The sequence below is a fragment of the Lemur catta genome, chromosome 8, assembly GCF_020740605.2.
Source record: "Lemur catta isolate mLemCat1 chromosome 8, mLemCat1.pri, whole genome shotgun sequence".
In the NCBI taxonomy this organism is placed as follows: Eukaryota; Metazoa; Chordata; class Mammalia; order Primates; family Lemuridae; genus Lemur; species Lemur catta.
Window position 1 is genome coordinate 86,953,314 of NC_059135.1, and position 26,341 is coordinate 86,979,654.

A 26,341-nucleotide genomic window follows, 5' to 3' on the forward strand; every position below is an offset into this window, starting at 1 on the left:
AGTTTAGCCTAGATGGTTGACAACCAGCTATATTAAAGTAAAGATTTGTGTAGTGTTATGTTTAGAATTAAAATGATGGAATGATGTCACCTGGTTGTGTAGAGCAAGGGTCCTGATATATGTACAAAATGGGTAGGATTTTTTTCATATGATATTTTCTCGATATGTCTTTTTCCGTTGAAAACAAGAGCCAAGCATGAGGCTCAATGTAACACTTTTCAGCTTCCAAAAAGCTACCAGAGACAAGGTTGAGTGAGGAGCTTCCAACAGGGAGGCAAGACAAGATACTGTTTTATGTCTGCTTCAGAGATATACTACAAACCCTGAAGTGCTACAAAAGGGACTAAGGGGTCCGTAAAAGCTGTGTCATCACTGAACTGAAAGAACTAATTGGTTTTAGCTTAGAATTCTGAAATCACTATTATTTCAGCATTTTGTGATATTTTATATTCCCTTAATTAAATGGATACATATCCAGTGGCTTTAATGATCCTATTTTGAGGAGCTAAGCCTTTCATAAATCAAGGTATCAAAACTGATGTATGTTTCCCCACTTTAAAGCACAGCTGAATTCCATTGTGCAGATAAAATTGGATTAACCATATGACTCCACCTATGGCTTTGCTGGCTTGGTCACTTCTCCAACTGGGCAAAGGACATCTGCATTCAGAGAAAGTGACCCAATGGCTGTGTCTTGCCAGGGTTCAGTTAAAATATCTACTGTGTTTACTAGTATAAGCACCACTCAGAGTTTGTTTAGCAAAATCCTCCACCTCCACCTCAGAAGAGTACACAAGTGATAGGAGGATTCCAACCTTTTCAGCCTTAACACTCATGTTGATTTTTCAGTGGAGATTATTGAAAACCATAATTCTTTTTTGCTTCAGGAAAAACTGTCAGAAGAAGAGAGAAAACATAAAGAAGCTTTGGAAGATCTTCACATGGTGGTGGATGAGGATTCGAGGAGTGAAAGCAGCAGCGCAGACGAGGGAAAAGAAAAGACCAAGTTGCTGTTAGAGAGACTAAAAGCTCTAGAGGTAAGAAATGAAACAATTTTTACATGTTTAAAGAAAAATAACTGTTCCATTTCTTTTACTGGCCCTGCTTTTGAGTGAATATAAATCTTCCTTCCTCACTTCCCCCAGACTAATACAATCTGGGGTCTCCTACTGACATTCATCTGTCTGTGATGAGCAGCAAGTTAAAATTTGTGGCACTGAAAGGGTCTTGACCTAGTGACTATGATTATATGGCCTCAAAAAGAGTATGTAGGACAGCAATTGACTTTAAATTAAAGTCAGCCCTCAAATTGGATCAGTTCCTAAAATTGCAAGCTCATGAAGGAAGGAGCTCTGAGATATTTCACCTTGTTTTCCTAATGCCTAATAAAATGATTGAATGAGTAAATGAATAAGCAAAATATTTAATAGTGTGTAAAGGTGATTATATATATATATATAAATTTTAAGCAGTAGAATTATTTCTCAAAAAAAAGACTTGTGTAGGAGTTCAGCATGTAAAGTTTACAAAAGTGGAGCTGAAACTGGGTTAAAAAGTTCTTTGATGAGATTTTGGGGGCATTGCAGTCCTCCAAATCACAGTTTGAATATCACTGGTCTATTACTCAGTGGCATTTGACATCATTTCAAGTGTTAGATGCAGTCATCAAACAACATTTCAGTTATTAGTTCTTGATCGAGATCTCATGTGCTGAAAGCCTTAGTAAAGAAGGGGCTGCCGTCACCTAACATCTAAAAACGTAGCTCTACCTTAAAATCTACAGAATCCTGAAAACTCCAACAATGTGAAGAAATAAGCCCTGGAGAGGCCTTATTTCCTATGCTTGGTTTCTGCAAACATGGCTGTGATCTCCCACGTTGTCTGTGGTGAGCATGTCCTTTTTATATGGTTCCCTTAGTGATAGTAAAACAAAATGGTTAAGATTATGGACTTTGGAGCCAGATTTTCAAGGTTTGGTTTGAATCCCTCCCTGTTCTACTACTTTCTAGTCTCAAAACCTTCCAAGTTTCTTAGGCTCTCTGTGCCTCTGTTTCCTCAGCTGAAAAATTGGGGAGAATAATAGTAACTAACCATACAGGGAAGAAATAAGGATTAAATTGTATTAAATTATTTTTACAGTGGTACCTCTTCTATCCATCTGTACCAAGGCTGCTGCTTTTCCTTAAATCGTTTTTTTTTCCTATTTATCTGGATATAATGATTGATACAAGAACCATGAATAAAAACTGTAACTACTCCACACAAGTGTGACTGAAGGCAACGAGGAAGCGGGTGACAGCAAAGACAAGGCAGAAGAGATCAACTAAGGGAACCCCCTGGGCAGTTCCCTCTGGGAAAAGGACTAGGAATCACCCGTCTCCTGAAGAGTTCTCATACTTTTGTCATTTTTAAAGACAGTCAGCGTAAGAGGTAGGAAAGCCTTCTCGAGACCCTGAGGTTGCCATTTGAGTTTTAATAAACTCACAGCTTTGTGCTGAGGTTGAATTAACTGGATTCACAATAGGAATATGTTGATATTACAATTTCTTGCTTCCGTAGAACCATGTAGTTAAATTATTAGTTTTTGTTTATGATTACAATAAAAACTATTCTTAGCTCATCTCATTGCGAGCGATAACTTTGTACAGAGTATTGCATTTATTCAAGCTAAGAGGTATTTTAAAAATATTTTTAGCAACAACTGTTTCTTAATGAGTAAAAGAGAAACAATATTTTTTTTTCCTTCCACAGAGATCTTTACACTTCAGGCAACAACTCTTACGTCCAGCCTTAGTTAGATGCAATAGATGATATCTTTAAATGCCATTAAGCCCCACAATTTTAATTTATAAAAATACTTTATTTCCTAAGTTAACTTCCTCTAGTCACAGAGTCACCTCTTGTTTCTTAAAAATTACTTGTTCAGTATTAAGTGATAAATTAAGTAGGGGATAGATAAATTTCTCTATCCTCTACTTAAGCAGATAATAAAAAGATTATTTTATAATATAACGTAATACAAATATATACATTTATAAATATGCTTATAAATATACAAATATATTTTATTATATACTTAGATCTCTTTATATAAATCTAATTTGCATGTAAATTTCATGTGCTGCTTATTTTTTTTTTAAATTTACTACATATTCTCAGTGTATAGGATCTTCTGCATAGATTAAAAAACATTGTGGGAAAATAGAGGGCTCATTTTGACAGACTGCAGTCAGAGCTGGTCACAGAACCCCTGTGTGGATTTATACACTTTAACAAAATGTTCTTTTGGAAGATTTCAAGGGAATTAATCATAATGTGTCAAAATTACTTTGGCAAAATTTGATGTTATATAGTAAGATTTTTCAAAAAACAGTATTTTCTATCAGTATATTTTTGAAAAAACCATATTTATATACCCATCTCTTAGCCCCTGATGTTGTAAGAAGCAGAAGAATGAGTTTTAGGGTGATGGAAAGCAGTCTTCTTTAATTCCTGCTCCCTACACAGGTCCCAAGAAGGTGTGAAAAAGGAGATGCAGAGGTGATTCTAATATTATGTTCTTGATTTATATGATGATAAAATTCAAAAACAGCTTAAACTGTAGCTAAGGAGCCACTGACTTTGAGAATTAAGTTAATACTGTCTGTGAACTGAAATAAAATCCTCATCCCCCACTGACTGAATGGACCCCCTCTTGGCCAAGGGGACCCCAGAGACCTGAAAACGGCGTTCCCAGCCATGACAGGATGGGAGGTCAGGCACACCTCTTTATACCCCCTCCTTCGCTAGCTAACTGCTATCAGGCTTTCTTCCTTAAGCGCGAAGGAAAACCAGTCTCATGATCGCTCCTCCCTTTTTGCAGTTTCAGTATGACAACTGAGCAGCGTTCCTTCCTCATAAGAGAACACTGACCATGGGGTGGTTCTGACCAGTCTGTGGAGGGTGTGCAGAGAGGGTTTTTCATGTCCTCTGCTTCACCTTTGACATCAGAGGGCCAAAAACTACACCCTGGGATCATGCTAAGGCCGTCGTTTTCTGAACATGGATCCCACGAAGCGGCATGAAATTCAATTGTTCATGTGCATGTTTCTTCTTTCATAAATATTCATGACTCCTCCTATAGCTTGTTAAATATGTATATTCGGCCATCCTGCTCTGCATAAATTCCTGTTCCCTTTGTCCCTCCCTGGAAGTGCGTGCTGAGCTGGAGGCTACCTTCACAGCCTGTCACATGGCCACCCTGCAGGCCACCACCCTTCATGAGAAATAAAGCTCTTCTTTCCAGGTGTATGAACCTCGGCATTCTTCAGTTGACATGTCCCAGCATCTTGTTCCCCCGCCTGAGCAAAGCTTAGTGCCCCACTCCCCCATCCCAGGGTTATTTCCCCTATGGCTGTTTCTGGGGCTGGCTGGGCTCCTACTCGCACTCAACTTTCAATCCCTCTCTTTTCTCAGCACCATCCTCCTGTGAAACAGAGCCCCGTTTCCTGGATTTTCCCAAAATCCAACCCCACAAAGGGTATAGGGGTAGAGCAGAGTATTCTGAAGGCTAAGAGCCTTCCAGTTGGTCTTTTGATAGCTCTGTGTCCTCAGTGCTTTGGGTACAGGGCATTTCTAATAGCCTCTCTCCTCAGTCCCCAGCCCCCTGCCTGAGAACTTGGCCACTTCCCACCTACTCCCCAGAGCACAGCCAAGTTCTGCCTGTCATTTATTCTACAGAGCTCATTAGGTCTCTGCATGGACACTTCATGGGCTCGTTCCATACCATTCCCAAGCTCATCAAAGTAATTTGCTAAATAAGACCTTTACGTTCCTAAAAACAACTCCAGGGCCAACAGTCAAAACAATAATTACATACACACACACACACACACACAATTTTCATTCTCCTCTTAGCAGTTTTCTCTACTGAGTGCCTTGCTTTCAGCCACTTTTCAGCTGTTCATGGAGAAGAGGAGTAGGCCATTGACCCTCACTAACCGTCACTTGTTCCCCTGGGTCTAAATGCTGATGTTTGTTTCAGGTCCTGATGTCTGGTGGAGAAATCATTTAATGTATTTTATGTCTGTGTCATAAGGCCCACGTGGACAATCTGGATGCCACTTGCATATTTTCTGTGACTTTTCAGTGCCCAGGTGTGGTGCTTTTTACATTTCTTAAAAGTTTGGGTTTACGTGGTTCCAGAGACTGCTTTCTTGGCTTAGAAAAAGGTTCACTGTTCTCGACAGCACTGCCATGTCACAGGTCCCTTCCATAAAAGGATCACTCCTCTGTCCCACCCAACCCACACCAGTGATTCCAGGGATCAGCCCAGACCTGCCCTGCAGGATCCACTGGCATCATCTTGAGTCTGCCCTGCTTTCTACTCCTGGGCATTTTCCCCAGGCCCTGGGTTTGCTCAGGGCATGTTCCTGGAAACACTTGATTTGTCTGTCTCCAGGCTCCCCTACCTACACCTTCAGCAGCCCTTTCTCTCCACTCAAGGACTAACTTCACATTTGACTAAAAATTAAGCTGGACATTCCCTTTGCTCACTCCCACCTCCCGTGGCATCTCTGATCCTCAGACTCTATGTGGGGGAGAACAGGCCAGACTCCACCTGAGAGTGCTGCGCCTCCGAGTAACGCAAGTAATCGCTGATGCCTTAGCTGTGCCCTCAAGGTCAGAGGAACGTGGCCTTCTATAGGAATGATTTATTTTATGCAGAAAAATATGGCAATTAAATGTGTTAAGGTGAATAACAGCTTTTTCTACTAAATTATACCTTTCCAGGAAAGTGTGACAATTAAAGTGCTAAGCATAAGCATTTCGTTAATCAGTAACTCTTGTTTAAAATTAGGTAGTTTAAAATAGTCAAACCTGGCTGTGCATCACAATTATATGTAAAACTTGTAGTTAGTAGACAGATATTGAACACCTTCTGTGGCCCAAAGGCTGTTCTATACACAGGGATTAGATCAGTTTTCATGGTCCCTACCCACTGGGCAGAGACAGGAAGCATATGCTTAAATAATAAATAAGCATACAAATAAATAGATAAAAAAGTTCCTTTGAACAAGAAAAATTAGGTGATGTAGTAGTAGACAGAGTATGAGCTGGGGGTAGGAGAGATATTTACTTAACAAGGCCTCTGATAGCAGGCCCTTTGGGTGCAATATAAATAATAAAAGGAGACAGCTGTGAGAAGATGTGGGAGAAGAACATTCCAAGAAAAGTAATTGCAAGTACGAAAGCCTACTTGGAGATGGTAGAAAGCTTGGCAAGTTAGAGGAACAGAAATAACAACCGTATCCTAGGACATAAGGTATACGATTTTAAAAATGGAAGACGGTTAGTTCAGAAAGACAGACAGGGGCCAGACCCTGTAAAGCCGTATTGGCCACTGGTCACAATAATGACTTTGAAAATAATTATAAATTTCAAGGGAAGCCATTAGAGATTTTTAACGTGGAAAGTAACAAGATGTGATTTTTGCTTTAAAGACAATTCCTGCTGCTTTGTGGGCTAATAGTAGGACACAGTAGAGGCAGGGAGACCAGGTAAAATGTTTGTTTTAGATTTCAGATGAGAGAAAAGCTGGATATCTTGCCCAAGGTCATGGAGGCAGTAAGTGAGAGAGTCAGAATTTGAACTCCAGTTGCACGGCTCTACTGTGCTCTGCTGGTAAGAAATGATCAAATAAGAATAATATTTCAGAAGCAAAACGTGTAGGAATCACTGATGGATTAGATGTGGAATATAAGGGAAATGAGAAATCAAGGGTGACTTCTAGTTCTTTGGCCTTAGCAACTGGGTATGAGGTGGTACCAAATTCCTGAAAGAGGCAAGTCTTGGAGGAGAGGTGACTTAGGGAAATTAATGTACAATCATCAGTTTGTTTTGTCTTGTATTAAGTTGAGATGCTCATTAAACATTGAAGCAATGATGTTCGGTAGGCAGTTGGTTGTACAAGGTTCAGGTCAGGGCTAGAGAAATGGATTTGAAAGTTATCAGCATGTAGATGACACTCTACATCGTGGGCCTAAGTAAGGTAATATCAGAAGTAAGTATAAATGTGGATGAGAAGAGGGCAGAGGACAGAGCTCTGAGCTACCCTCCATTAGGGGTCTTGCAGAGGAAGAAGAGCCAGCAAATGAGCCTGGTGAGGGAGCTGGTGAGTCAGGTAGGAGGAGAATGGCCAGTGAGGTGTCATAGAATCCTAAAAAGAAAGGATTCCAAGGGCAACCTTGTCGAATGCTGCTAAGAGAATAAGATGAAGCTTGGAAGACATCATTGGCTCTGGCAAGGGATGGGTCAGCTGTGATCTTGATAACAGCAGTTTCTGAGTGGAGTGTGCAGGGAGGAAAAGATATGGGGGCAATTTGTATAGATGGCTCTTCTAAGAAGTTTTTCTCTGAAGTGAATCAGACATGGAGAAAGTCAAGACTGAAGAGAGACATGGTACCAGAGAAACTCTTGAAAAGACAGTTGATCTTAGGGTATGTTAGTGTGCTGGTGGGCATGATACAGTGGAAAGGGCCAAATCAGTGGCACAGGAGAGCAAATGTAAATGTAGGAATGAGATCTGCAAACAGGCAAGAGGGATGAAACCGGAGCAGAAATAGAACTCTTAAAAGTTCAGATGTGTACAATACCACCTGGGAAACTTTAGCTCTTTAAATCTACAATGGAAACTAAGCATCTGCTTTTTTCTAAAACTCCATGAATGATTCCGATGCACAGCCAGGCTTGAGAACCACAGACACAGCTTTTAGAGTTTAAAGATTGAAACAACTTAGGTCCACTTCAGTACCAAACCCAACAAGCTTCCAGTGGTCTTTATTTTTTTCAACATAAATGACAATATATGATTGTATAAATTTATGGAGTACAAAGTGATATAATGATTTGTGAATACAATATAGAATAATTAAATCAAGCTAATTAACATATCTATTACCTCAAATACTTAACAAGTTTGTGGTGAGAACTTTTGAAATTTACTCTTGCCAATTTCGAAATGTACGATAGCACTCTCACCGTGCTGTACAATAGAACTCTAAGAATAAACAACATATTTCTCTTGTCTAACTGAGATTTTGTACCCTTTGGCCGTCATCTCCCCATCTTCAACCTCCAGCCTCTGTAACCACCATTCTACTCTCTGCTTTCAATAGTCTTAGCCATCCTTTAATAACATTTTTGCCCCTCCCCACACTTGAGTAGAACTTTCCTTGAGTCTTCAAACCTGGCCATACGGCCATATGGGGCCATAGAAGCCTTTTCCATATATGCCCAATGCCAGGAGCTTTTGAGCCTGAGAAAAGGGTGTAATCAAAAATGCTCTAAAGTGGCTTCTTACCTGCCTTTGATTCCCCCCCCTGACATGGCTGTGGATACATCCAGGTTTGGCCTTGGCTCCTTGCTAGTGAGAGGAACGGTGTAATTTTTGGCATTCCTGATTGGCTTTAAGTTGTCACCTTTTCCTTCCTTTCACTTTTATTCTCTCTTACCCTAAGACAAATTTCTTTTAAAATAAATTAAAAGTTATAAAGCAGCCTGCTGCTAGTGGTAGTCTGAAAAGAAATTCATAATTGTTTCTTTCTAACCTATAGATTCTATGACAATTTCCTGACACATCCATACATCCCTGTCTTATGATATGTGGCATGTATCTTTCTCCTATTTAATTTATATCTAACTGTGGGTCACCTAGCAACATCTATAAGCTAGGGTTAGAGACAAAAACTAAGGGACATGAAGTTAAAAAAAAATTCCAATTCTATGTCATGATGTAACTTTGTATTAGGAATTTTCTTATTATAAAAGTAGCAAATAGTCACGTTATAGAAAATTGGAAAAATAATAAGGAAATAAATTGTAATTATACCAATCAGGAATGGGTGCTGTTGACGTTTTGATGTGTATATTTCCATTCTTTTTGTTGTTATTGTTTTACTGAATCAAAATTAGGAAATCATGAAATATCATTGTGTACAGTTTAGTAGCCTGCTCTTTTATGTAGTACATCAGAACTGTTTCCCCATGTTATTCAGTATTCCTCAAAAATATGATATAATGGCTATGTAGAAATTTATCAAATGGATGTTGAGTACCATTCATTTAATCTCACTCTTGGCTACTTAGCTTGTTGATACTTTTTCAGTATTATAATGTTGGTATGAGCATCCTGGTGCTTAAGTCTTTATAAGCATATATTTTAATAGAATATCTAAAATGTACCATTCTTTTAGAACAGTCATGCAAGTAGGCAGTTAAAATTCTTATGTGTTTAAGAATCAGTAGCTCTCCAAAATCAAGGATCCCAGAAATGAGGCTGATGGGGCCACCACAGTTAGGGAAGAGCTCCCAACTCACACCTTCTAAGGGGCCACCATTGTCACCCAATATAGAATAAAATCTGTGTGAGTGAATAGAGTTGTATGTCTTCTTTTTAAATGGCTGCATAGTACTCTGTTTTATGGTTTACAACCCATATAAGAAATCCTTTTTGTTGGATAGTTTTTCCCAAACATTCTGCTATTAGAAATAATGATTCAATGAAAGTTCTGATGCATACATCTTTACACACTCTTCAAATTAGTTCCTTTGAACGAATTCTTAAGTATGGATCAAAAATAGGAAGATTTTAAAGGCTTTTGTCAGATTGTTACATTTTTTCCATGAATGATTTCATCAGCCATTGATCCCACCAACAGTGCAAGAGAATGCCCATTTTGCCATTCTTGCTGTGGTTGATCACAAAATTGGCCAGAACACTTTGTATTTCTTCCCAATGAGAGGTCTTTTGTTCCACCCCTTGAATTTGGGCTGGCCGTATGGCTTGCTTTGGCTAATTGGCATGTGGCAGAAGTGATGTTGTACAAGTTTTGAGCCTCAAGAAATGTTGCAGCTTCCACTCTCATTCTTGGGATCCCAGCAATGACTGCCCTGTGAATGAGCCAGACTGTGGATGAGAGAGACCAGGTGGAGCAGAGCAGAGCAGAGCCTCTCAGGTGAGCCTGTCTCAGACCAGCTGGTTTCCATCCTACTCACCAGCTGACAACAGATGCATGAGCTAATCCAGCCAAGATCTGAGGTCAGCTGGGTATGGCTTAGATGAGAAGAACGTCCAGCCAACCTGCACACTTGTGAGCTTGTAAATTGCTTATGGTTTAAAGCCTCTGAGTTTTATGGTGGTTTGTAATGCAAAAATAGATCACTTATACACTCATTGATGTTTCATTCTATCAACCCTTTTCATTTTTAATCAATGGATAATGATTAAAAAATAATAATAGGAGAGTCCATGGACTACTGAAACAATTTCAAAGATCTAACATCTTGGGAATATTTTACAGTGCAGGCAATCCTGCTCTTTTTTCAGGGTACTCTGTGATCACTCTTTCAATTGCAAGTCATAGAGGCACTAGTCAAATTGACTTTAGCAAGAGAAAGAATAGTTACATAATTAGAAAGTCAGCTGTAACAATGCATGAAGGCATGGATTAACACAGGGGTTCAGACAATGTCAGGAAGCTTTCACCATCTCTCAGCTCTGCTTTCCTTTGAGCTGGGTTCATTCTCAGACAGTCTCTCTCCAAGTGATGGCTAAGATGGCACTGAATCAGCAGCACCAGTGAAAGGTTGTTTCTCTTTCCTAGTTGTTCCATCAAAGCTCCTAGACTCCAGAAAGGGGGGTCTCACTGGCTGGGCTTCAGTTGTATGCTTACCTCTGGGCCATTGGAGGGTGGAGCATTTCAACTGAGAGTTGCATCAATTCCATAATTTGGTAAAATTATTGTGTTTGGTTCTGTATTTGTCAAAATTGCTTTAATATCACCAGAAAGGCATGTTGCTGCTTAGATATTGTCTTTATTTCTCTTTCTGTAGTGTGTTACCTTTCTTTTCCTCCTCTCTCTCTCCCTCCTCCATCTCCAACCCTTCTCCTCTCCCTTCTTTGGCATTTCTAGGTCTGGGCTCCTGTAGAATGCTGGAATTACAAAGATCCACAGAGCATTTTCCTTGCCCTTGAGACACTCACATTGTTGGAAAGAAGACAAAAATATACTAATTAAAGTATAAAAATAATGCACATTAAAATTTAAAAAATTCTAAGGTATGTACGAGGGTCAGTGGAGCACCAAGACAGAAGCGTCTAACTGAATTCTTTTTAGAGAAAGCAAGGACATAAGAAAGTGGCATTTGTCTTGTTAGACTTGGGAAGTTAATTCAAAAAAAGAAAGTGGCATTTGAACTATGAACTGTGAGTCTTCGAGGCTTTGTGCCAGTTCTCTAGGCAAAAATTGTAAGAAGGACAGAGGGAATTGCTTAGGCAAAAGCAGCAAAGCCTGCAGTAGCCTCAAGGAGCCATCAGGACGTGGGCCTCCCTCGGACCTGGGTCCCTATTGCGGAGATAAAACTGAAAGGCTTGGCCTGTCACATACGTACAAGTGCATGCAGCTATCGGCTTTCCAACTCATAGATACTAAGAGAGCACAGTGTTTATTGTTAAAACTCATGGAGTGTCTCATCCAGACTCTGATCTGTTTCAAGGTATTCTTCACTAACAGACCCTTCGATCCAACAGTGCCCTCAAGCTGCAGTTCCTCACGGCACTTCAGCCCATCCTTACAGCATAACATGGCATGTCCAAACAAACATGCCAAGTGGCGGTACAAACAGGCCGGAGCCGTGGAGAGGATATTTATGACTTTAAAGCTCATGCCCCCACCGACTTCAGAAGAAACTTTTTTGGAGTGTAGAAAAATATGTGCATTTCATAAATTGAAGTTGTGACATCACCAAAAGCCTTTGATCAGCGCTCATTTTCTTTTTGCCTGTTCCTCACTATTGATGTGAGGGAGCTGAACTTGTCTGCAATTTAGCTTTCTCTGTAAGAGGCAGCGGAAGATTCCTCTTACCTTGGGTTTTGTTAGACTCTACATTGCTGTTTTACAGCAGGCCTTTTGGCCTTGTAACTCCTGGAAGCTTGTTCAATCAAGACATAACCTTTTATCTGTTATGACCAACTGCTGAGGGAAAGAAAGAAAATCCTCAGTGTGAGGTAGGCCTAGGTGTTAGGGGGTCTGTGACTGCATTGCATCGCTGGGTTTAGGTGGAAGCTTGTTAGAAACACCTCAGATGATAGAAAAAGCCAATATGTCAAGAATTAATCTGCATAGATATGTTACTTTGCCTGGCTCAGATTTGTGTGGTAGCTTGTAAGAAAAGAGCAGGTCTTAGAGGAGGCCGATGCATCAAGAACTAATCTCCATGAATATTCTAAGAGCTATCAAAGAAGAAAAATGAACTGTAAGGCCAACATTAATTGTGCCCAGAGATAATTAGAACAAAATGTTGTTAATTGTGTGTTGGTTTAATGTTATGTAGCCATGGCCTTGTTTTTTTCGCAGAGAGTATAAATTTTGATGTCAGAAACTGAAAGCTGGCTGGTCTGATTAATCAAAAGGACTCCGCTTGCTTAGTTACAGCCAATTAAGCATTTTAATCCTTACTCCACAAAGTATGATTAAGCCTAGTATATCATGAGTATAATTGGGAAAACAAAACCTCAAGTCTTGGTTCTCCTTGTATAGCAGGTTTCTGAGTTGTCCTAGTTGTGCTTCTAAGTAACTTACCGAAGTATCATGAATAAAAATTATACGAGCTGTGATTCAAAAAGCAGCAGGGTTGATGAGCGCGGTCCCAATAACAGAACTGCGGCATTCGTTTGCCAGGAGAAAATGTTACATAGCCTTGGGGGAAAAAATAGTGGCTCCAGAGTGGGGTCCAGACAATGCCTTTGTTCTATAGTTATTACCTTGACGCGCTGAGTCAGTAACAAGGTTGCCCTGAAACTGAAATGTGTAAGGAAATCCACTCAAGTCTGATTTTTGACAGCAACTTTTTGAGGGTGATCTCCTTCATTAGCATTCAAATCAGCTCCAACCCAAGGGACTCACTTCTTAGGGAGTGGGAAATACACAGTTTCACTTTATAACCAAAGCAGTGTGACTGAAGTACTGTAATGGCCCTGAGATTTTAAGATTTAGAGGTGGGAGGAGAGATTAGAAACACAAACTGTCAGGTGTAAGAATTGCTACAGTATTAGCTTTGGTAATTACTCCTCTTTCAGAACTATCTAAAGTACGTCTTTGTTTTTGTTTGTGGATTTAACTTTCTAAATGCAAATGTCCTTGGCATGCTCAATAGCATTCTTGCTTTTCTAATTGGAACCCATTAGTTATAGTACACATGGGGTAGTCTCTGCCTCTCTTTCAGAGTTCAATGAGTAAAAAGTACTCAGCTGACACCGTGGAGAGGGCTCTTCTGGAAAGCAGGTGGCATTGCGCTTTCTAGAAGGTGAACTAAAAAAGGTAGAGCTTGTAATATGTGCCTGTTTGTTTTGAAAGGGCAGCATCTCAACCCAGCAGATTAAAGAAGAAATACTTTTAAGAATAGAACAAGGAACATGAGCAGTTTGGAAATTTTGGATCATTTTTCTCAAAGCAGAGCCTTTTCATTTTCATCTCATTCGTAGAGAACCTTTCTTAGAAATACGAAAAACACCTCTTCCTGTGACATCAGTGTTGTTTTTTGCTTTTTAGGTGCCTGGGGCCAAAATCAAATTGGTTTTGGTAATCTTATAAAATACTAAGATGATCACGAATTCACTTAGAGGAGACAGCCTCCCGTACAGTGTGGTAACGTAGGGAAGTAGCTCTGGAGGTAATTCCAGCTTGGAATGAGAAGCAACTGCAGGCAAACGGCACATGATGTGCAGGTGTTTCTAAGTCGATATGATAAAATGGGTTCCTCAGAAATCTAAATAACCAAAAATCTCCCTGCAGTCTAGTTTTATGAGAGAAAGACAAATAAGAAAACAAACAGGTTGTTCCTCCTCTCCCCCAAAGCAGTGTCTGGGTATTTCCTGAGATGAATGTAAATTCTTGAGTGCAGACCCCATTTATGGCTTTGCCCCATCCTCAGTGTCTGAAAACTGTTCCCAGGGGCCTCATTGCAAAGGCATAAGAGCTTCATAGATCATCACAAAGAATCTACACCATGCTCATTATCATGTAATTATTATACTAGATTCAGTAATCATCTATTGAATGTAATTGTGATATTATAACAATTATATAATATTGAAATCTCTTGATGCCAGCCAGATGTAAATTTGGTAAATTCACTGGTAATGCATTTTTGGAGAAAAATATAAAAAGACACTTACCTAATAATCTTATGTGGATCTTAAACTAGTTCAGCTCACAATTCCAAAAAAAGAGGAATTTTTCAAAAATATTTTTAGTAAGGTACAACCCAGGAGTACATATGTAGTGAACAGATTAAAAGTTTGGTCTGTTTAAAACATTAATTTCTTTATTCCATATCAGCCTGTTACAAAATGACATTTTCAAAAAGATAGCTGAGAATGGACATTCTTTTAGGGAGTCACAGATGGTCTGGGGACCGTGTTTTAAAATACAGGTTTTACCTTATTTAGGTGGGGCAAGGCCAACCGATCAGATGACTGCTGTTGCAAAGATAGTTGTTATACTCACGGTTCCAGAAGGAGGGACACACCACCCCATGAGGGACACAGGGTGAAGCTCGGGGTCTATCTGAGGCAGTGGGGGGAGGGGGGCGCAATGCTGGGCAGGAGCCCTTCCTGTGCTTCCCATGTGGAGCACCAGCAGGTGAGGTGGGGTGAACAGGTGCGGAATCGGCATTTTGGTTTCAGCAGGCTCTGGGGCACAGGGGCTGTCCCCTGCTTGCCTGGTACCTGGCCCTGAGCGGGTAGATAGTGGCCCCTGGTGTGAGAGCCTGGCAGGGAGGTGGTTGGTACAGGCCCCAGACTGGTTGGCTTCTGTTCTCTAGGAGCGGCTAACCCTGGAAGGGGCAGCCTGTCCAAAGTCAGCAAGCTCCCAGATGTCAAAGCATCAGAATCCAGAAAATAGAAGACATGGTTAATACAGACTGTGAGCCCCCAATGACATTGTGTTTTTAGACATCTGGACTGTTTTCTTCATCACTGGCCCTCAGGTTTCACTGGTTCACTAGTCTCTTTGCTTCATCTCATCACTAGGGGATACAGTGGGGGTCTTGTCCTTCTTCTTCACATTGTTTCTTTTTTCTGATCTCTCTGGATCCTTGTTGCTTCTGAGTTGGGATACCAAAAATTCAGTGTGGCACAGGGCTTTCAGTCTTTTCCTTCCTTTCCTCCCGCATAATGAATTGGTAATATTGAATCAGCCAGTCACTTAATCTCTTGGTGTTTTAGGCCCATTTATTTGTGTCCAGGGCCTGCTCACCCTCCTGCCAAAGTGGAGGTGTGGGGAGAAGGCAGGCAGGGCATGTGGTGTAGCTGGGTCTGTTGTCATTTCGGAAGCCAGGGATTCTGGGAGGCCTAGTTCCAGGTGGCCAAGATTTCCCTCTGTCCTGGTGCATTTCATCTTTGACCTTGCGTTAAGGGGCTTGGAGGGTGGTTCTATTCCTTTCACGCAGCCTCCCCTTTGAGGCTCTCCAAAAAGCTTGTTACCATTTGCCACTTCACCTCCTAGACTCATATTGGGTCCCCAAACCTCTGCTTTGAATATCCGATTTATGTTTTTTTTTTTTTTTAACTGCTTGTCAGGCTGACAGCTGCCGCCATTTCTCTGCCTCCCTGCCAGTGCCCCTTTACTCGCTGGAGGCTGTGCTTCAGGGAGTCCTTAAAGCGATTCTTCTGCGCTCTCAGCAGGCAACAGTCCCTTTTTAACTTCTCTCTGCAGCTATCTGGGTACCTGCTGCCAGCTGCTCTCTGCACATAACCAGCTGAGATGAATCATGTCACAATGAGCTGCAAACCTACGTATAGCCAGACTTTTCCCCCAAACCAGCCATTCATAAGGGGCCCACTTTGCTCTTGAAGCCCCACGTGCACCACTGTATCAAGAAGCACGTGGACAAAGGGTGCATAGACAGAAACTAGTAAATGAAGAGGGATCTGTTTTGGCGATATAAAAATAATTGTCAGCATTACAGTCTACCATCATCTAAGTCTGCCCAGAGAAATTTTTCACAGTTCTCCTCCCTTCCCTGTATTGCCTTGGACATTCATTCATGAGGCACCTGTACAGATGAGAGTGAATTGCTTCAGAGAAAGACATTCGAAGCCTCCATACATCTCCCGTCAGAGTGATTCAAATTTGTATATCTCAGCACTGGTGCTAATTTCGTAGCAGAAAACATGCACTAATCCTTCCTGAAGAATAAGAAGCAATTCTCATAAGGCTGCATGAGTAACCTGGGGTAACTGGCAAAGGAATACTCTATAGTAAAATCCCCCAGAATGGAATCTTGCGAATTCCTCATTTCCTGTATCTGGGAATTAAGTTCCAAAAGAAAGCAACTGTCCTCTCTAGAGTGTGGACTCCTGGAAGGCAAGGACAGGGAGCTACAAGTTCACCTTGAATTCCTATTGGACACAGCTCACTAGGTTGAATTTTAGCGTTTATTTAAATTTCCCAGGCAGTAGATTGTGCGTCTGAATTCAAAGGTTTAAAACAAGTAGAGGGGCCCTACTGAAGTGATGATGAGCCAAGATAATAGCCATAGAACTAATCTCTTTTCCATTCTTCAGCTGCAGGGAATTGTGTACTATCTGCTGAGAGAATCATTTTATTTTAAAATTACACTGTATTATTAATACTGATAAAACAAAAATGGCAAAGTGCAGTATAGACTCACTTATTTTGCATTGTTGCTAGTTTTCATTTACTCTCAGTACATAAAATAGTATATCTTATTTTTAAATCAGCATTGCTGTGCAATGCCATTTAATGACTTTTAAGCAGAATTAACTAATCCATAGGATGTCATCTTATTTTTTTTAGTACCCAAGATAAGAACTTTTCAAAAAATTCCAATACTAACAACCTGAAATTTTATGATTCTTATAGTTCTCTTATGTGATTTACAAATCACAGCATATTAAATTTTCTTTAAAGATTGCCCGCCTGTATTTGCATTCACATTAAGCATATGACAAATAAGAAAATATTTAAGCCAACTCTGGTCCTCTGGATAGAGGGAACATGTCCCTATGAGACTGAATTTTTTATTGTATGTGTAGGAAACACCATTTAATTTACTTCATCCATTGTGATCAAATGTTTCATAACTCACTTTTCAAAAATAAATCCTGTGATAATTTGCCTTCACATATGAACTTCTGAAGGTAATAAAACATTCATGAAGTGAAGCTAGTAGCTCATTCTTTTGTTAAGTTTTCACTTGTTAGCTTTTCAGCAGAGAAATTAAGACTTTTTGGGGAGATGGGGAGGCAGTGAGAGTACAGTCGTCAACACTATCAGAAAGATAGATGGTGTTTTGAGGGCAGCTGTCCCCTGCAGGGTCATTATAAATTCCGAAGACCAGCAAAACATTGTCATTACTCATTACCACTGAATTAAATCTGGGTATTCACTCTGATGATGGCTCTGGATACAGTGTCAATTTCCTCTTTTCCTTTGGGTGCCTTAGAAGGTCACCTACCTTGGCTCTGCTAGAGGACAGCTGCTTTCTTAAAGAATATCTTGCTAAGAACCTTATCCCCAGCTCCTTTTGCGGAAGCAGACTTGAAAATTGATTATCAGGCAATCACATGGCTAAACTCCCTCCCTCCCTCCCCCAACTCTGACATCATCTGTAACTCTCCCGTTTCACTTATTTCCTCTATTTTTAGCTCCCCCCACCCTGCAAGAAAAGAAAGAGTCCTATATTAAAATGCAAATATCTTGGGATAAATATCACATGAATATGAATTTCCTGACAAAGGTAAATGGGACTTGCCTTTACCTATTAGCCAGAGGAGTAAAGAGAGGTCATCCTTTTTGGTTCTGGACTTTTCCATTCTTTAAAATGTTCCTAATACTGAGGCAGCATGGTAGAAATGAGTTTGAACCCTTCAGTCCTGGGTTGAAATCTCGGGTCCTTTCATTAACTTTGGGGGCATTAGTACTCTGAACCTCTGTCCTTCATCTATGAAATGGGAGCAATAATGTATACACAAATGGATTAAATGAAAAAGTAACTTTTTTAAAAAAAATGTCTAGCGTAGGGCATGGCACAGAGGTACTTCTCTTTCTTCTGATAGTGAGTAGCAAAATCTTGAGGGTCATTATCTTTAGGCAAGATTGAGGCAATTATTTTCCCCTAGTTTGTGGGAAAAGTGACCTACTAAGGATGCTGACCCTCAGTGCTGTGATCTCTTAGTGTCCTATCATGCATCTGGCTGATGCGATATTACTTCCATCGATTCCCAAGTGCATAGAGATCAGCTAATTGGGTAATTCTGTTGCTGCCACTGGTCACCAGGTTTGCTCATGATACTGTTCAATTGTCCTGTCTTCCTTCTTCCAAGGTGAGGAGTTGGAGAAACCCCTGACAGTGGTTATGAGCCATCTCCTGTACTTCCCCATCCCACCCCTACTCTGGGCAGGTGGGACAAATCCCCCCCACCCCAGTATTTACTGCTTTAAGGGGCACTTTGGGAAGACTTACCAGTTGCCCCTTTACCAGGGCCCTAATTCCCCAGGGGTGTGGGTGCAGGGAGCGAATCCTCCAAGAGTTCCTTTTCCTGTCCCCTAGGAACCAACAGCACAGCCTCTTCCTTGTGGAATGTCTGGGGCAACTCAACCAACTTGGGGCCAGTTCCATATGAAACCCCCCTGGAGGTCTTTTCCCTGTTGTGAGCCCCAGAGCATAAGGCCTTATCTACTGTATTCATGATGATTATGCTGTGACTTTGCCTCTGGAATCAGAAGATGCTCCCTAACCCCTGAACTTACCCATACTACCAAGGCAAAGTGTTCCCTTAGCCCACAGTCCCTTGTTCATCTTGGCTTGGCCACTTTCCTCAAGTGCTTACACAAATGTGCTGTTCCTCTCTCTTGAACTCCACCCCTAGCCCCACCCTCAACTATGTCCTCTTCATTACAGGAGGGCAGTAACTTCTTGGCTGGTGTTGGGCCAAGGAGGAATTCCATGACATTTTCACAGTGTCCCTAGAGTTATTTTTTCTTGTTTATATAAATGTAGCTCATACATGCTCATAATGTGGCTTTCCCAGAACAATGCATAGAATCTTTGGCTCTCTTTGTTGGAAGAGAACATTAAGGTTACTTTCAAATCCCTGTCTGCCCACAATGGGACACCTCCAGTGACAGGAAAGTGCATACTTCCTAAAGTAGCCTATAGCAATGTAGTAGAGAGGGTGAGAGGCTTTTCAGACAACTCAGGTTCGAGTCCAGGCTGCTGCACTAACCAGCCATGTGACCTTGGACAAGTTCCTCAAGCTCTCCAAGCTGTAGTTGCTCTATATTTAAATGAGGATAGTATGTACCTAATATAGGGTTGTTAGAAGACTGAAATGAGGTAACAATTTAAGTAGTCCTTAGCACAGGAGTTGGCAGAAAATAAGGACTCAATAAACTATTAGCTAAAATTTTATTTAGCTGTGATCACTCTTTGAATGGCTCTCATCTTTTAGAATTCCTTCTCTGTGTTTCTATGAAGTCTTTCTCCCAGGAGTTCCACCCACAAGTGCTAGTTTGTCTCCTGAGGCCACACAGAACAACTGAATTCCTCTTCCCCTGACAACCTGTTTCATCCAGGGACAACTCTCACATTTCTTCCAAGACTTTTCTCCTTTGGCTGAAATAACCACTGTTTCTCCTGCTGTTGCCTTGTATGCCATGGCAAGCCCCTCCACCATCCTGATCCCTCTCCCTGAATGATCTCATTTTTCCATATGCCTTAGGAGTGTGGCATTTGGCCAAACACAACTCATGTTCATATCTGAGCAGTGAAGAGCAGAGCAAAATCTCATTCCTCTATCCCCTTCATGCATGCTGCAGGACTCTCAGAGCAGACCAGGTGTGCGGTCACACTCTTGACTCATGCTGAGGCTGCATACTCATGTCTGCAGTTCTTGAACTCTTGTTGCCACGTGCTGATGCCAGGTCTTCCCCCCTTGCCTTGTTCTTACACAGTTGTTTTTGACTCAAGTGCCGGGCAGCATGTTGATTTCAGTTGAGTTTTACCTGGTTGGATGGATTCCATTGCAATCCATTGCTCCAGGCTCTCAGGGCCTGCTCTGCACCCTGCTCTGTGGTATCCACAGATGTGTTGAAAAGGTGACTTCTCTCCACTGGGAAAATGAAACACTTTATGACCAGCAGCATCGTTTTTACAGCCAGATGAACTCCTTTGATAAGAAATTGCCCTTTTCTGAGCTCATTTGGGCAGATTGTCCTTAAGATTTCTTCCAGTGCTATGCATCTATCTTATCACACCTCCTTACTGTACAGAAATAAATATCCTCATTGCTATCCATGATTTACCAGCCTTAAAGTGAACCTTACTTTTAGAGTGTATTTTTTCTTTTGATCACATGTGCTAAAATGGGCTATATTCAAACTGATATACAAACAGAGAGGATATTGTACATGTAACTTATAATGAAATTTCTGTTTTAATTTAATCTTAGTTGTTAATTATGAAAGATTCTTACTTCATTAATGGTTAAGGAAGTAAGTAAACAGGAAAATAGGGAGAAATGTGATGATTTATCAATGCACAAAACCCATTTAGTCAAGTCTAGAGAAAGACAGTAAGATGTGCTTTGGCATTTAAAAAGTCAGTTCAAACTCCACTAGATTTTAAAGTCTGAGAACTTGAATGAAGTGGATTGGTATTATCAAATTATTACAAAGTGATAAGACAAGGCACTTGGAGATCACCAGATTCTTTAACTTATTCTCTCATTTTAATGGCTTTCTGAAGATTAGCCAGGTTTTATCAAACCATTTAGTTGTTCTTCTTAACAGTTACTGGTCCTATTGCCAGATATAAACCACTTAGTTCCATTCTGTTAGGGGAGGTAGAAAGGCACCTAGGAATCTGTGTTATACCTGATTATGTTGGCCTGGTGAACTTTGCTAATAAATGCAGCAGGGCAACATTTAAGGCTGAATTTTGCTTGATGTAGCAGAATGCCTGACGGGTCGTTTCACCTATTGGAAATTAAGGTTGATTGGTTTCCATAATAAATTAGTTTAATCAAACTTTTGCCCAGATTACTTTAACTCTGTTATTTCCCATCCAGCTTTAAAACACATCATCTTTATGTTCAGAATTTTTAGATCTCAATTGTGCCTGCAGCTCAGAAAACATGGCCTCATATTTTTAATCAGAGACACCAAATAAATATCAACAATTACACAAAATGCAAAACTTAAAAAAAAAATCAAAGTAAGTGATTTTTCAGCTGTGGTCCCTAGACCAGCAAGGGCAGCATCACCTGGGAACTTATTAGCAATGCAGACTCTCAGGCCCCACAGACCTACTGAATCAGAAACCTGGTGGGGGGGAGGGGTGGCCAGCAATGAGTCATTTAACAAGTGATTCTGATGCATGCTAAAGTTTGAAAATCACTGATTTAAATTATTGTATGTAATTACCAATAATAAAAATGTTTCATGTTTAATGTTTATTGAAAAGTCTAAATCCAAATTGAATACAGATGGCTAATTAAGCACCCTCCTTTTCTGCTTTTTCAATTAAGATATGTGTATGAAAACCTATTTTTAAACACCATAGATATTCAGATTGTCACATGTGGATGAGCATATATAAAGTTATTTGTTGACTTGCCAAAATTAGTAAGGAACTATAACACACCCATTTGAGAAAAAGCAAATGGTTGCTTAATTCAGTATTTCCCCCCTATTTAGCATCTTATAAGATGCTAAAATATATTTTCACAAATTAAGAAAATAACATAGACCACGACAGTGGTGAATAATCATAGACAATTTTGATTACCTGATATAGAACTACAGTGGTTTCTTTAATCTGTATATATAAATCTCTCTCTCTCTCTCTCTCTCTCTCTCTCTCTCTCTCTATATATATATATATATATATATGCATATATATATTTATTTATTCAAACAGAAAGTATGTTTGTGTACTCTTTGCTGGGCAATGGCAGAAATATGAGTGAGGGGTAATTTGGTTGCAAGTAACAAAAGGAATTATCTCAAATTGGCTTAAAAGGAGGTGATGGAATTTATCAACTCATGTAAATACAAAGTCCAGCGGTAGGTAGGAATTTATCAACTCATGTAAATATAAAGTCCAGTGGTAGGTATCAAGTCTCAGGAATTGCTGGACCCAAGTTTCAGACAATATGATCAGGAATCATCTTGCTGTATTTTTAGCTGTACTTTTCTCTGGTTTATTTCATTCTTAGACAAGATCTCACCAAATAATAGTAAAAAGAATCACCCAGGAGTCCCAGGTTTCTATGCTACCAGCTTAGCAACCCCAGTGGAAAGAATGTAATTCCAGCTGACATCGCAGGGCATATTCTCCTCGAATAAGCCTGGAGCTTATTGGACTATGTTGATGGTCCGACATGGGCCATCTCATAACTGCGGACTTGGGAGGTAGGGTCAGCACCACCTAACACTGTAACTCTGTGGACCATGAGTGAGGGAAGAGGGGTCTACCAAAGAAAAATCAGGGCGAGTGAGATGTCAATGATGCTGAAATGGATGCAAGGGAGGGAACAAACAGCAGTGGTACAGTACTCAAAGGCAATTACAAAAGATATTTTTTCCCGGAGTGTTTTCTCTAGTAGATGTAGTTGTTTTCATGCCAGAAACAGCCATTGATTTGGGGAAAGAGCTCTACTGAGTATAAGCAACCCTGTCTTTGAACATTTGCTCTGCTTCTGACCAGTGGTGTAGACTTGGCCAGTTTTCACTCACGGTCCCTAGTTTGCAGATCTGACAACTTGGTTTCTAGTATTTTTGCTTCTACCTCATGCAGCAGTTACAGAATCTAATGAGTTAATGTAAGATAAAATACTGAAAATTGTTAGTTAATATTTGAGTGTGATATTAATGTTGCCTTTAATTATATTTATCAATATAAAAGTAATATAAGTATAATTGATAATGTAATTATAAAATAAATGAAAAAAAAGAGGAAAGAATCACTCATAATCTTAAAATTTTCTGCTGTGGCAAGATGTTAACATTTTGGCTTTGTTTCTTATCATGTTTTTCCCTGTATACTACTTCTTCTTAACTGTAAACATGTGGCCTTATTATAGACCCAGATCTTTGAAAATGAATAAATAAATTTTTACTACTTTAAAAGTTTAGCCTTTCATCTCAAGCATCTACCACAGTGATACATACAGTGATTCATAACTATCATTTCAATAGTGTGTAACATCCTATCAGTCATATGTCAGTCTGTTACCCTATGCTTGAACATTTAGCCTGTTCCTAATTTTTCACTGTTACTCAATTTCAATGTGATTTTCTGCTCCAAGAAAAGGAGGTTTAACTGGTTATAAGAATTTATAGGTCATAAGTTCATGTCTTTCTATTTGATATATTTTAGGTGTAAACACCCTGTGAAAGTCTAGGAGTGCAGCAATGATGGCCACATTGTTGATCACAGCTCTGTTCCCTTATTTCCTAAGCCTGGACTGTTGACCATGGGCTTTGTCTTTAGGACTGTCTCTAGTCTCAATCCCATTATGGTCTCTTCCCATAAGTACTCCTGTAGGATTGTGCCTAGCATACTAGTTGCACAGTGAGTAAAAATGGGCCCTTACAAACAGAATCCCTTTCTCATTGATGGTCAGTGTTGGTAATGAGTCCTAAGTCAGGACCCAAGAATCCAGAGGAAGCAAAGATTTCCCTTCCCTTCCTACCCTTCCCATAGCATTATCATCCCTCCATTAAAGAAAGAAGCACATCCATGGATGAAAAAAGGTTGATCTGTCTACAGAGATCACCAAAGTTGTTGCAATTTCAACTTTCCTTATTTGAGCCTAATTCAAGAGTGGTGGTTCTATTACTTGTGCATGAATGGGAGTCAGTAAAATTTTCAATAAACTGCATTATAATAGTTATAGTTGTCTGTTCTGTAGAATGCCTAGCCTAGGCTTCTAATGATAGTGTACTGCCTTCTCAGCTTTCCTAATTGATAATGTCAAGATGTGTTTAGTTTTAATAAATTAAGCTGTGGGGAGAAGACTTGGGATCAAAAGTTAAATGTTTAAGTGTTCTTAAAAGGTCATTTTTCATATCATCACTATTAAACAAATGAGGAAGCTGGTAAAAATTACTTCCTTATTTTAGTACTCATTGGAGGACACAATTTCATAATTTAAAATGTAAAAACTAAAAGTGAATATATGCGTGTATGTAATTCCTCTGCCTCTTGTGCTAGTTTAATTGAAAACCTCTAAAAATGGATTTTCAAAACTGTGAATGCTGAAAGGGAGTAGGGAGGGGCAAGGGTCTGATCCTAAGAGCACTTTGTATCAGTTCTGTTTGACTTTGCTCATGGACACAGCCTTATCAGTGAGAGTCCTTTCTTTCTTCCTCCCTCTCTGTCTCCTCACTTCTCTCTCTCCTTCTTCCTTTCTCTTCCCTACCCCTTGTCTGTTTATTCCTCTACCTTTCTCCAGTAATATTGTTTTACTTTATTACTATTCCCTGGAGTATAGGAGGGAGCCATAGATGCGGGTACAGAAGAACCATTTTCCTAAGCAGTCTTTGAAAGGGGGCCATTTGGCTTTACACAGAGAGACATGCTGGAGCACTGAGGCTTAAACCAGGCAGAATCTCAGAAATTTAAGAACCTTAAGCCAAGGGAGGGAAAGCCTCAGTATGAGATTACATGGCCAGTTAGTAACCAGTCAGACAGAGAGAATGCAAGTCTCCTGACACACTCCTGAGCCCCTTAACCTTTCATGGGTCATGGATTACTTTGAAAATTTAATGAAAGTCTTGGATTCTCTAACCTGCAAATGCACTCACATGTGTATATACAGCATTTCTCAAATAATTTTATGGGGTCCCAGAACTCCCGAAATCCGTTCATAAATCCTGTCAGGGTCAGATGTGCTGAGTACCCTTGTGCACCTTTTCCCTCTCGTGTTGCTCCTGATTCCTGAAATGCCCCATTGCCCCATCTTGATTGACTCCCCCCCATGACTGAGACGTTAATGAAGGGGAACTATTTGTGGACAAACAGGACTTCCCCAGCATACCTCAAATCATATCACCTTGGCAGTCACCTACGTAGATCTATCATTGAGCTTTCAGGGATTGGAGAAGGAGATGGCTGTCAAAATATTTAGTATATGATCCATTTATTGAAAAAAAGAGATTAAAAGCTCAAGGGATAGAATAATTTGGTTTGGTCTACGTTGAAACATAGCAAGGAACCCAAGATCTTACAATATGGGCAAGATCAATGTGGGTCTGCCCTTCATATTAGCAAGTGTGGCAATGCGTAGGAGTTCATGATGGGGTGAACTTGGTTGGCTAATTCAAACCTGACATCTCCTCTTCCTTTCCTTAGAGAGTATTTACCTTGGGTATCCATAATAGATGCTAGCCACAAATCTTTGGTGTAAGCCAAATAGTTTACATTCCGCTATAGCCTATTGTACACCAGTTGAATAATTCAGACCACCATTGATTTTTGCAAAGGTTCTTAATGGCCTGGCATGTTGCTGTCAGGAAGGGAGATTTCTGTCCCCAAACTTCCATTGTCTTGCCTCTGTAATAACAAGGAGCAGTCAACATTTGCTGTCCCCAGGTGTCATCAAATTTTTATATCTAGCAGTAGTAATTCCTAACATATGCATTTTAGAATGTGAACTCAGAGAACATAAAGCAATATAAAGCATTACATTTACGGACAGGTAGCACTTTGGAGAGGGTTTACAAAAGCAAGACTCTTCAAATCTCGCTTCCTAGGAGATTTGCAAAGTCAACAATATATTCAGTCTTTTTTGTGTGTTTTTTTTTATAGAAAGTAATGTTTTTAATATGAAATGTTTTAATATGAATGAACATAGTCATGAAACAAAGGTTTTCATATTTTTCTGAGTAAAATGGTGAGATTTCACATTATAAGTATCTCTAGCAAATGCAGTGTCCCATGCGTATTCCCTCAGGTCCCTTTACTATTTTCATGCATGCCCCTAACAGCCAGCAGCTGTGTGTCTGGGCATGTGGCCTGTCCTCACATTTTCCTGCCTGCAAGAAGAGTGAGAAGTGTCTGTTTACATTTTCACAAGGGCAGCCCTCACCCAGTGACTGACAAGAGGAGGACTGGTAAATTCCCAGCTCCTTTGACCTTAAAGAGTTGATCTCTGACCTCAGTGGGACTTTGCTTAAGATGACACCTTTGCTGGGCCTCCTGCCTTGACTCTTCCCACTTGCCTGCTCACCTGCTGCTTTCTCCTGAGCACACGTCCTCCTAAATCACTTTC

General features: G+C 40.2%; 1 protein-coding gene across 8 annotated transcripts in view; it reads left to right on the forward strand.

Moving 5' to 3' along the window:
- NCKAP5 (NCK associated protein 5) overlaps positions 1-26,341 on the forward strand; it is a 768,565-nt gene that overhangs the window by 504,690 nt on the left and 237,534 nt on the right. For all 8 annotated transcript variants that reach the window (XM_045560321.1, XM_045560316.1, XM_045560320.1 and 5 more), the window contains one exon: positions 888-1,037. In XM_045560321.1, coding sequence (XP_045416277.1) covers positions 888-1,037 — 150 coding nt within the window. The remainder of the gene's footprint in view (positions 1-887; positions 1,038-26,341) is intronic.